This window comes from Zeus faber, assembly GCF_960531495.2.
Source record: "Zeus faber genome assembly, chromosome: 9".
Taxonomy (NCBI): Eukaryota; Metazoa; Chordata; class Actinopteri; order Zeiformes; family Zeidae; genus Zeus; species Zeus faber.
Genome location: NC_137197.1, coordinates 20,086,778 through 20,098,936, shown reverse-complemented (window position 1 = coordinate 20,098,936; position 12,159 = coordinate 20,086,778). Strand labels below are relative to the sequence as shown.

Here is a 12,159-nt window from a genome sequence, read left to right as displayed (position 1 = left end):
CCAGAAAACCAAAATAATGCTCACGTTTGATCCCCCACCCCCCTTTTCTGCCCGCCTGCCCGCCACACGCGTTATCTTCAGTAGCAACTGAAACAAAAATGTCAGCCAATTAGGCTCTCGCCGAGCTCGTCGGCACGACAACGGCGACGGAAAAAGAATGCAAAAAAAATTAAAAAAAAAAAAAATTAAAAAAATAGAGGAGCAGATGCTGAGACTGATGGCTCAAACCCGTGTTGTGTTGTTTTTTTTTGGCAGCTGTGTTGAATCTGTGGAAAGTGGGTGAATGTTGACTTGGCTCGCTTGGAAGCCGCTCCCCATTGAGAGTCAGCTGCGCCACACTTTGATGCTTTCGGAGCGAAATGACTCCAGTTAAGCTTTATTATACATGCAGACATCCTGGGGGGATTTGAAAGGGAATTAAGAACACTTTAAAGTAATTACTCGCAGTGGTACAATTGAAACCTTGCTTCTGGAATTTCTGTAGCGAGGGTGCCACTTAAGAGCTCTTGAAATAAACACCCCGCTGATTTGCCTGTGTTATTTTTATTATTATTCTATTATTTATTTTATTTTATTTTTTTGAGATCTCAAGTTCCGCAAAGTTCCTTCTGCTTCACCGCCGCTAATTTGAAGGGCGGAGAAAACAAAGACGGCGTGTCTTATCCTGTTTTGCATAAGTTAAGGCTCTGGCACTAAAGTTAAGGATACAGGAAATAAATGTATTTTTAGCATTATATTTGCCAGTGGTGGGCGAAGTACTCGGAACGGAAGTGAAAAGTATTACAAAAAGTACTACTAAAGTACCACATTGAAATTTCTACTTTTTGTAAATGAAAGTATATTAGTACTTGCTCCTAAATGTACTTAAAGTATCTAAAGTAAAATAACTTGTGTTATCTTAACTTGTATCTAGTGTCCTGAGATAGCGCTATAAGTCTAATACTTTGTACTTTTTTCTGCAAATGATTGACTATGCAGAGCCTGATTATAATTTACAAAAAAATTGAATAGATGGTGTCATAGTCATTAAAATTTTTTTTTTTTCCTATTTTATATTACATATATATTAAATATGAAAAAATGTAATATACATTTATTTTTATTTGTATTTGTCAACTATAATAAACAGTTAGAAATGTATTATAAATTAGAAACATAGATATTTGCTTTCAAATCGAATCGAGAGTCTCTGAAATGAATCCTCAAATAAGTACAGATACTTGAAAAATGTACTTGAGTACGGTTAAAAAAAAGTGTCTATGGGTTTAAGTTAAAATTATTTTCCATCACTGACATCTGATACCAAGAAACTGAGAAAGAATGATACATCAAACAAGACAAATATTAAAGCAAAGTTACCTTTATGTATTTGCTTTAATACCTAATAAGTGCTTTTTGACACAACGATGAATGTTTGGTCGTCATGAAGCAAAATGCTACGCGTCAATCACAGAATGTATACATATATATGTAAATGTGTATATATACATACATACATACATACATACACCCCTCAATGAAAACAATGCATTGGAATAGATTGGTACTTTTGTCTTTTTCCATACCCTTGTTGGTTCTTTTAAATCTGTCGTTTCTTTTGTTATGTCTCCTTCATCTTTTTTTTCTCTGTGGCTCCAGTCCCGCCGGCCGTCCCCATCATCGAGAGCCGCGAGGACATGGTCGGCGAGGGCAACGAGACGGAGCTCACCTGCACAGCCATGGGCGGCAAGCCGGCCGCCTCCCTCCGATGGATGAAGGGCGAGCAAGAGCTGACAGGTCTGTGGAATATATATTTATATTTTATAGATATTAAAAAAAACAAAAACAAAAAAAAACCTGCCTCCCCCGTTTGCTTCACACGCTGCAGATCTCCTACCTCCTGTGGTTCCGCACCGTGTGTGGGCCGCACCCTGTGTGGTCCACACTTGGCTGTCACCTCTGACACTGTGTGTGCACTGATGATGTTGCGTGACCATGCTTAGGACCATTTCATATACGATGGTTGTGCATTGCTGTACAGACAATTGGCGTAAATGCTTAACAGTCAACAATAAAAATAGCCAAATATACAAAAACAGACAAATAAAAAACTAAAAAATAAGCAAATAAAAAAGCCAAATATATCAAAAATAGCCAAATAAAACAATAATAAAGAAAGTACAGATTATAAATATAAGAATAGCCAAAATCGTATTAAAATAGCCACTACACACATATATATATATGTATATATATATCTCATATAATAATAATTAAATAATAGTCAAATATACAATATTATACAAGAATATACAATATAAACTAAGTTGGTATAAAGTATAATGTGTGGTGGAAAAGTTAAGTTATATAAAGTAACATATAATTGTTTTTTTCCCCCGTAAAATCCTCTCATCTTTAAACGTCCTGCCACTGCGTCGGCTAATGAGCATTTTGAAAACCTGCGAGCATTTTCCCCTTAGAGCTTTTTCGAATTCATTTACACTTTATATACAGCGTGCGGCTTAAACTCAGGTTGTGCACGTTGTATATATTATTTGTTGAGATTAAAGTCTTTTGTTTTTATAAAAGTCTTGAGTATCCTCATTGATATGGTATTGGTTTCCAGCCCCCCTAGGCCTCCCGTCGGCCGCTCAGAGAGGGTCGGTGGTTATTTGGATGGTGTGCGGTGGAATCGATCCAGATCGGCTCTTAAGTTACGATCAGGGGCCTCATCAATTATTCATTACGCGCTAATTGTACGGCGCGAGCGATAATCATTTCAGACGTGTGGTATTTGCACAGAGCGGCGGGGCGGTCGCTCTCCGGGCCTGTTTTCAAACCATATATGTACAGCATTAGGACGGAGAGGGGGATTGATTTGGCGGAGAGTTAAGAGATGAAATATTTAGACAAGAGGGAATCTTAAAAGCCGACGCCATCTGCGGCCGCCAGCGTTTCCCCCGCAGGACCGCCACTCAATTTCCATCCAGGGAAGAACGTCGGAGGAGACGAGGCGGGTGAGATCGGCGCTCCTGATGTCCGGCGTGTCAGTAGTAACCGGGCACGTGCAGAGGGCGGGGCGCTGCGGGTGTCAGAGCCCCCGCCCCTCTGCCTCTTGATGTCCATGGTGCCCTTTTTATCAGGCACCTTTTTTTGTTTTATAAAAAAAAAAATATATATATTTTTTTAAGCGTGAATGGCCGTCAAGGCTGCGGGTTTTCCGGGAAAGATATGCGTATTTATGAGGAAGGCGTCGCAGTGGTGGGCATCCGGGCGCCCGTGATCTGTGCTCCGCCGGGCGTCCCCGTGCCGCTCCGTTTCCTCATTGAACGAAACTAAAAAAGCACAGCGCGTAACGGGGACACTTCCTCACTCGCTCGCTTACCCCCGGTTAATTGTTTTAAAACACAATATTTTCACCTAGTTCTCATGATTGTGACAGATGGATCAATCTTTGGTTGACCTATTGTGCACAATTACACTCCTAATTATACTAAAACCAAAAGTAATGTATTAACACTTGTCAAACACCTTTGGATGCCACCGAATAATAACTGATCTAGAAGGGAACTAAAACAGAACCTAAAAGGAGCAATAATACCCCTGAAAACAAAACAAAATAATATTAACAATAAAAATAATATAATATCTAAATATGAAGTTGCACACCAAACCTCAGGCACAAAATACACAAAATACACGCCTACACAAAATATTATCTACTTGCAATGTAAGTAGATCATATAAATATCATAAAGAACAGTTTATATTACATTGTAAAAAGAACTCTGCAACAGTGACATTTTATTTATTTAGCGTTTTATTCATTGCAACGCTATGTGACTGATCACTCAACTGTTTTGAACTGGGAGCCATCTTTTTGTATGTTAATTACTGAAGCATTAATAATTAAGTATGTGTCGTATACTGATATGTCGAATATACTGTATAAAACTAGTAAAGATAAGTCGTTTATATTACATTGTAAACAAACACTGTAACATTGAAAGAAGAAACCATAAAATATAAAAAATAAATATTGAAATGGTCCCATCCATTACATTACTAATTTTGACTTTCTCCATGTTAAATGCTTTGTCTACACTCAGTGCCAGATCACGCCTATTTTGAACTGGAAGCCATCTTTCTATAGGATATTTATTTTCATTTGATGATCATATGTAACGGCCTGAATCATCAAATCCCCGAACATTTTGGGTTTCCCTGCAGGCGGGTCCTGGTCGGCTGGCTGGCTGGCTGGGTGGGTTACAAAGGGTTAATAACCACCCAGAGGTGATCATGGTCCGTGGAACAGCAGTGTTTTGGGCCCCTTCCCCTCCGGGGTCCAGTGCGGTCTGGTCTGACCTGGTCCGGTCTGACCCGGCATGGCCCGTCTCCCCTGCGACGTGTCTGGAATGGAAGTGTGCTGCGGGTCAGCGCGGGGCTCTAATTATTTCCTCACTTCGTTAAACGGCAGTAAACCATCCACACTCAGCGATGCGGGGGTAATGCCGTGGCCCCCGTGGCGTCCTAATGCGCCGCCGCTGAACGGCCCTCTGGCAGCCAGGGGGGCCGCAGGGGGCCACGGGGCCGGCAGATTACTGCAGGGTTCACCGACAATACTCCACCCCTCCGGCTCCCCTGGCTTCCATTATCAAGCGCACACCGCCGCACCTCATCACCTAGTGAAATGAAAGCCCAAGGCCACGTCCGTTGCTCTCAAATACACTTCCACGGAGGTTTAAAGTAGAAACGCGGAGAGAAGTAGATCCAGCTTTGACGAGTTGTGACACAGTAATTACTTATACCTGCTATCATAACTATATACATATATTCATTGTTATCCATACCAGTTTTATTGTGTACTTATTGTATTTATTCATCCTGTACAGAATATCATCATCTTATTCTATACCCACAGCCACTAGCTGCCCTTGCTTCTTTAATTGGCTGTTTGTTTGTTTTTTTGTACATTTGATTATTTTCCTTATTATTCTACTATTTTTTATATATTTGGCTGTTATTTTTACCTTACTTTTTTTTTTTTTTTTTTTTTAAAGGTCATTTTTTTACATTTGGCTTTTTTTCCCAAACTGTTAAACTTCACAGCACAATGCACCAATCCTTACCTTGACCAAATAAAGTCATCTGAGCCTTGTTGTGGTCAGAGCAAGGGAACTGAGAAAGCTGTTGAGTTTTCAATCCGTCTTTTCTTTTTAATTATTGTTCTCCAGGTGAGATGAGTGTGGAGGAGACCTACGACAGGATGTTCACCTCCACCAGCCGGGTGCGGTTCTCCGTCACCAAGGAGGACGATGGCGTGGTGGTGGACTGCATTGTAGACCACCCGGCCGTGAAGGACCTTCAGGCCCAGAGAGCCCTGGAAGTGCTGTGTGAGTGCACTTTAATAACAACATTTCCACACTACCAGATATGTTATACTGGTTTTACTGGAACATATCCACATTACTCCATGTTTTATACTGGTTTTACTGGAACATATCCACACTACTACATGTTTTATACTGGTTTTATTGGAGCATATCCACACTACTAGATTTTTTATACTGGTTTAACTGGAACATATCCACACTACTAGATGTTTTATACTGGTTTTATTGGAACATATCCACATTACTAGATTTTTTATACTGGTTTAACTGGAACATATCCACACTACTAGATGTTTTATACTGGTTTAACTGGAACATATCCACATTACCGGGTGTTTCATACCATTTTTACTGCAACATTTCCACACTACCAGGTGTTTTATACCAGTTTTACTATTTGAGTCACTTGAGAACCGTGTGGTAGAATAGGGGAATTGTCATGACATGCCAGATGTTCATTGTGAGCGCTGATAAACATTGTTTTCAGCGTAAGAATTGTATTTTTTTCAGAATGTTATTGGCAGTCGGCAGCTTGCTGTAAATATTCCAACTATTCCATTCATAAAAGATGTGGGCAATCATAGTAATCAGCCCTTATTGCCATGTGCGTGACATTTCTGGTGCTGGTATTAACGCCCAGGATCCAGTTGTTTCACGAAAGGCGAGACAGGCGCTATGTGCAAGGGCTTACCGTGAAATGACACAAAAGGCTTTGTCTGAAGCTCTGGTACAAGCCGCATGACGCAGGTAGCGACATCTCAAACAGCACGTGGATTCCGTGCAGAGAATGACGGCGGGCTCATCAGTCACTTTCATTTTCCTCCCGACACTTTTATTGGATCTTTGTGGACAGCTTTCAAGAAGTCTTAAACCAAAGACAAATGCAGCCCTGCCCAATGTCCCTCCACTTTGGGATTTTTGGCTTCATGCACGTAGATCTGCTGTTTCATAACCAATCCTCTGTCTAAAAACCACCACCAGTCCCAAGTGCAAATATTTAATTAACTCAGTAACATACAGTTACAACATACAGTCCCCATATAATGCTACACAACAGGCTGAAGAGATTTTACCTCCCTCAAGAAGATTAAATTATAATGGTGGGCCCAAAAATGATAAGAAAGGAGGCATATGGGTGGAAACAATTGGCTGTTTTTTCTTTGTAAGCATCTGCCGTGGTTATTCAGCAACTCTAAGATTTCAGTGAAATTAACTTAAGCATACGTATGAGGCTGCTGTCACTTCCTGGCAGCTTTGTTTATCATTATGTGTGAAGCAAAGCCATCTTTTCGATAGCTCTCTAGCTGGGGGGTCAACACCAGTGGCACCAGTCCTAGTTTTAGACAAATTACTTCAGACGTTTGGAGGATAGAGGGGGAGGTTTTTGTCATCGTTGCTATTTATCATTGACGAAAATGTGGATTTAGGAGCTGTTTCCAAAGTTAACTCGCAATGGATGATTTTTATTATGTCACTCCCAGTTGGTGTCATTGACATTGACAACAATCTGGTTTGAATTATTATTCATATTTTTATTCTTATTCTTCTTCTTCTTCTTCTTATTATTATTATTAGTTTATTGCCAGCACACTAGTCGCTCCAATTTGACTGGAGCGAGTGACTACAGTACACCACACTGTTCCAATAAAACCTCTGTCTATTTAAAAGAAATGCAAATTTGGCTTTCCACAATGATTTCCAAACAGAGGTGAGGATCATGGTCACCTCACATTGTTTGCACATAGCAATATTTTCTTTGTGTCAGAATTCCGACTTTTTTCTCAGAATCCCGACATTTATTTTAAACTAAAATGTGTCTTGAGTTTATCCTGTACCTTAAATCATGCGCCTCTAATCCTCTTCCATAGGGAGGTTTTTTTGTTACCATATACAGTCGAGTATCTTAGGCTCAACCGATGCACTGATAAATTTTGGCCCCGGTCTTTGAGACACTTTAAGATGGACTGCTCCCTGGACAACAGGGCAGGGAGTAGCGTTTGCTCACATGTGCAAAGAGATTTGGGGGTTTTCTCTAAAGGAGCACTGATTGAAGAAGTAGTAGTTTGGGCAATCTTACAACATGTTCAACACCAAAGAAAGGTTAAGGTTCGCTTTTGTAGTCTCTGTAGAATATTAATTTTTTTTTTCTCCTCAGATAAACAACTGTTTTTTCTGACCTTTCAAGGTAAAAAAAATAAAATAAAAAAAAAACAGTGAAAGCTTGACTGAAACTGCTTGACATTTTGGTAATCTTCTGCCAGGCAACGATAAGAGAACAGAAATAATTTAGCTGTAGGCAGGGTTGGTAGATGTCTACCCAGCACATGGGGGATCATTTCCTCCTCCTGTGTTTCGATCCGCGCTCTCCCCGAGTTGATCTGTTTAACACTTATTTTATTGAAACCTAGAATCAAACCTCAGGGGTGGGGAGGGGGAGTTTTATGTAACTTTTTCTACAGGTACGAAACAGATGAAAAAGCCTGCGATGTGTAAACCCCCCCTACTTTGCGCTTTCCAGACAAACCCGAGGTGAAGATCGTGGTAACATACCCCGAAGGCTTAACCAGAGAGGGGGACAATTTGGATTTGACGTGCATCGCGGAAGGGAAGCCACAGTGAGTGTTTTCCCGCTCGTCCGCACCCGCCCCCCCCCCCAACCCAACCCAACCCAACCCCAACCCCCACCCCCACCCCTACCCCGGCGCAGCGCCCGTCCAAGAGAGACCTTAAAAAACAGACACCAGACACACGCTGCACCACTCCATGGCAGTTCCTTCCTCTGCCTTATCTGCTTTCTGCCAGTCGGAGCACTCCCTTAACCTTTCCCGTCCATTGTAACATTTAAATGTTATCAATTGCTTCTAAGATACATCATTAAGCCGGACGGGGAGGGTGCTGGGGGGCGGTGGTCTTCTCCGATGGTCCTCCTCCAACGATCTCTTTCCTGACCTTTTTGCCTCTGTTTGTACCATGGATAGACGGCGTCTGAATGATGTGCGTTGGCTGTTTGTTGCCTCTGTCGTTCCCCCTCCTCCAGTCCCCATCGCATCAACTGGCTGCGGGTGGACGAGGACGTGCCGCCGCACGCCGTGGTCACCGGCTCCGACCTCTACATCGAGAACCTCAACAAGTCCTACAACGGCACGTACCGCTGCGTGGCCTCCAACGCCGTGGGCGAGGCCTACGATGACTACGTCCTCTACGTCTACGGTAGGCGTTTTTCGAGGGGCGTCGCCAGCTCAAAGGTTTTGCCAGGCCGCGCTGCCTCACCGAGCCCGTCTGCGTTCATCGGGACGAGGTCGAGTGCTTGTGCTGTGGTAGCGATGCGAGGTTACGCGCTTATTTTGAGATCCGGTTCTCGGCGAGTCACCCAGTGAAAAGAGTCGTTTGATCCGTTCGGTTCGGTCGTGTGTAACGCGCGGTGAGCGAGGGCGGACTCTGGCTCCGAGTTTTGAATGGAATCCCCCCAAGAACCATTTAATTCTGCCAAAATGGTTTGTTATGGTGCAGCGCGAAGAGCTGTTCCGTGCGAACGCTTTGGCCTTTTATCTGTGCTTGGGACTAATTATTTTTTATTTAGTAATTATTTTCAGTTTGCGAGTCGAAGTTGAACGCCGTCGCCCGCCTCCCTCTTGCTGAGTGACTCCAGACTCCTGAGTCATTTAAAAGATGTTTGTTGCGAAGGAATCGTTCGTGAGTCTTACGGTACATCGCTAAATGTTTAGTAGGCGGCCATTAAACTAAGCACAGTCATACATGATGTGTCATGTTTCTGGCATTTTTTTAGTGGTTAACAGGATAGTAGTGTGGTGCCGTGGGATTATTTCCTGTGTTGGGGAAGCTACTTTGTAAGCATAGCTTTGTAAGCTGCCAATTACTTCTCACCGGAAAAAGTTGAACTACAGCAAAGCTACGCTAGGCAGAAATGTAGTTTGGTCAAGTAAAGCTACTTAGAAAAAGTAGTTCAAACTACTTTGTCAAAAAAAAAAAAAAGGTCAAATTCATGATGTACCTGTGATATGAAATTCTAACAAAATATGATAAAAAATTTGAAAGAAAATCACATGCCAGGAAAAAAATAACACTCAATTGAGTTTATTGAAAAAAGTGTCAGCTTGTTCACAGGTATAAACACAGCATTGGACGTTTTTTGTTTTTTTTTGTTCGTTTTTTTCCCCCTGTTCAATTAGGAAAGGGAGGCATCTAAAATAAAAACACACTGTTTTTTGTTTGTTTTGTAGCCGCCCAATGCTATTTTTTTCAGCCCAGCGTGATCAAAAGTATCCCAATTTGACGGAAAACCGCCCAATCTGGCAACACTGGTGGCTGCCTGACGAATGCATCGCCCGGGCATGCCTTCACAGCGGTCGGGATTGAAGAAAAAGGGGGCGGGGCTGGTCAGAGGGGGTTCAATTACAGTGGAAAAGCAATGGTAAAATAACGAATCATTTCTTTCCTTCCATGGCCAAAATTGTTTGTAGTTTCAGTAGTTAACCACACAAAAATGGCAAGAAGGTAATTGAACTACTTGAATCATGATGCAGTTGAATGTAGTTGAACTACCAGCAAGCTACTGCAAAATCTAGCCAAACTACTAGTTTACTTATTCAATTATTAATTGTGAAGAGTGTGCTGTGGAAAATGCAGCGTTGGGAAACACTGGTCTTGGAATACGGTAGGTCTGCGAAACACCACCTGCTACTGATATGACGACTATTTTGACAACTACGTCCTCTACATGTACAGTAGGCGTGGGAAACACCACGTGGTTCTGATATGATGACTACCTACGTCTTCCACATGTACAGTAGGTGTGGGAAACACCACGGCGGCGGTTCGGGTGCAATGACCAAGGCAACGCTGTGTTCGAAATTGCCAAAAACTCATTAATACAGCACGGCAGATAAGCCGTGGCTGCTACAGCACAACGGATTTAGGGGGATTTGGTTGGATTTCTGTGCCAGAAATACCTCTCTTAATGAAAGGTGAATACACTAGAACTTGAGCGATTATTGTTGTTGGCTCGATTTGGCTTTTGGCAAAGTCTGTTTGAAACTACTCTGATTGATTGCCGGAGCTTTTCAATTCACGTGGCTCGTCAGCTGGAGAGCGGCTTAGTTATTTAGAAGTTTCCTAGATTCTGCTCATGATAAAATGGCCTCGAGCACAAGAAGAAAATTGCTCCGACTATTTATTTGCAGATGACCAAGCCACTGCTGTACAGTGCGTTTGCCAATTAAATTTCAAAGAACAGAAAAAATATGTTACTGTTCATGGAAATGGATATAGAGTTTATTAGTACATTTCGTGTACAATGATTTATTGTAGAAAAACAGGCGCTGTCATGCGTGTAGGCCGGCGATGTCGGCAACAGATTCATGCATTGTTGCAGCCTATATTTCCTCCAAATGATTGATTGGATGAAAGAACGCTGACAACAGGTGGAGGTTGAGGGCGTCCAGCATAAACCTGCAGTAGAGCTTGCTCAGTGTGGAGTCAACAGATGCAATCTCTGACTTGGATGTTACGCGTAAAAAACGCTGAAACGCGTTTTAAACGGTGTGTGTGTGTACGGTTTGTAAAAGGCCGTTGTCTCTCAGGCGAGTGTATTGCACTCAAGGAGACAAAGCTTTACCTCACGTCCATAGAGTGTCAAGGTATGGAAACGCTCATGTGTCATGTAATCCCAAAAGGTAGATTAGTGTGCAGCTCGGTTCCTTTGGTGGTGTTGCTATGCAGGCATGTGGATTATTTTATTATTTTGCACAAATAGTTGCCGTGTCGAATTTTATGCCGTAGCGTTAATTTTTAAAAATGCGTTGGGATCTTTTTGATCAAATCCGGATCCATCGTGGACACATTTACACTTTTTATCCTCGCTACTGAGTGCAATCATCCTGGGTGTTTGTTGTCTGGGTGTTGGCTGGCGGTCAAAGTGGGAGTATCAAGAGGGAATTACACATTTTTTTTATTTTCAACAACCAGACCTCTAACCCAACCGGGGGTGACGTAATGAAATAATCGATCTGTGCTCGACTTTGGCAGCAGCTCCTAATTCCACATTTTCATCGATGACCCGTTTTTAAAGTGTTGCATAGCAACGGTGACCGAAACCTCCCACTCCAGCCTCCGAACATCTGAAGCGATTTGTCTGAAACTAGGACCGGTGCTGCTGGTACCCCCAGCTAGAGAGCTATCGAAAAAGATGGCTTTGCTTCACACATGATCATAAACAAAGCTGCCAGGAAGTGACAAGTGGCAAAAGACGAAGTGAAGCTACGGGATGTGGTTCCCTCCACTTGCCTCGGGATAGCTGGCGTTCCACGCTCGCAGTTTTATCTGGTAAAGCGAAGGACGAGAGGCCTTGTGTTCGAAAACATTGCTTTTCAGCGATTTTCTTTATTCATCAAGTAACGTAATCAAACTTCCGCTTCAATACAATGGGAGCGGTATGTTATATGATGCAGTACCATTAGACTTTCTACATCCCCAGGAACATTTCAGGTAATGCAGCAGCAGCAGTTCACAGTGACGGTTGAGAACAATGCAAGTCAGAAAAAACACATAAGAATGAAATATAGTATATCACATCATGTCATTTATTTATATATGATATAATATAGATGATATATCTAAACTATATACATATATAGACTGTGTATATACAGAATATATACATAGATATTAAAAAAGATATAAAAAAATGTATATATGTGTATATTGTCAGTGTATGTATATGTATACAGTATATATATATATATATATATATATATATATATATATATAT

General features: G+C 41.8%; 1 protein-coding gene across 1 annotated transcript in view; it reads left to right on the top strand.

The window, feature by feature from the left end:
- Nucleotides 1–12,159, top strand: part of cadm1b (cell adhesion molecule 1b) — a gene marked incomplete at both ends in the record, with an annotated part of 159,919 nt that overhangs the window by 125,085 nt on the left and 22,675 nt on the right. The window contains 4 exons of the mRNA XM_080006687.1: nucleotides 1,639–1,776; nucleotides 5,214–5,372; nucleotides 7,891–7,987; nucleotides 8,410–8,582. Of these exons, the coding sequence (XP_079862813.1) occupies nucleotides 1,639–1,776; nucleotides 5,214–5,372; nucleotides 7,891–7,987; nucleotides 8,410–8,582 (567 nt within the window). The remainder of the gene's footprint in view (nucleotides 1–1,638; nucleotides 1,777–5,213; nucleotides 5,373–7,890; nucleotides 7,988–8,409; nucleotides 8,583–12,159) is intronic.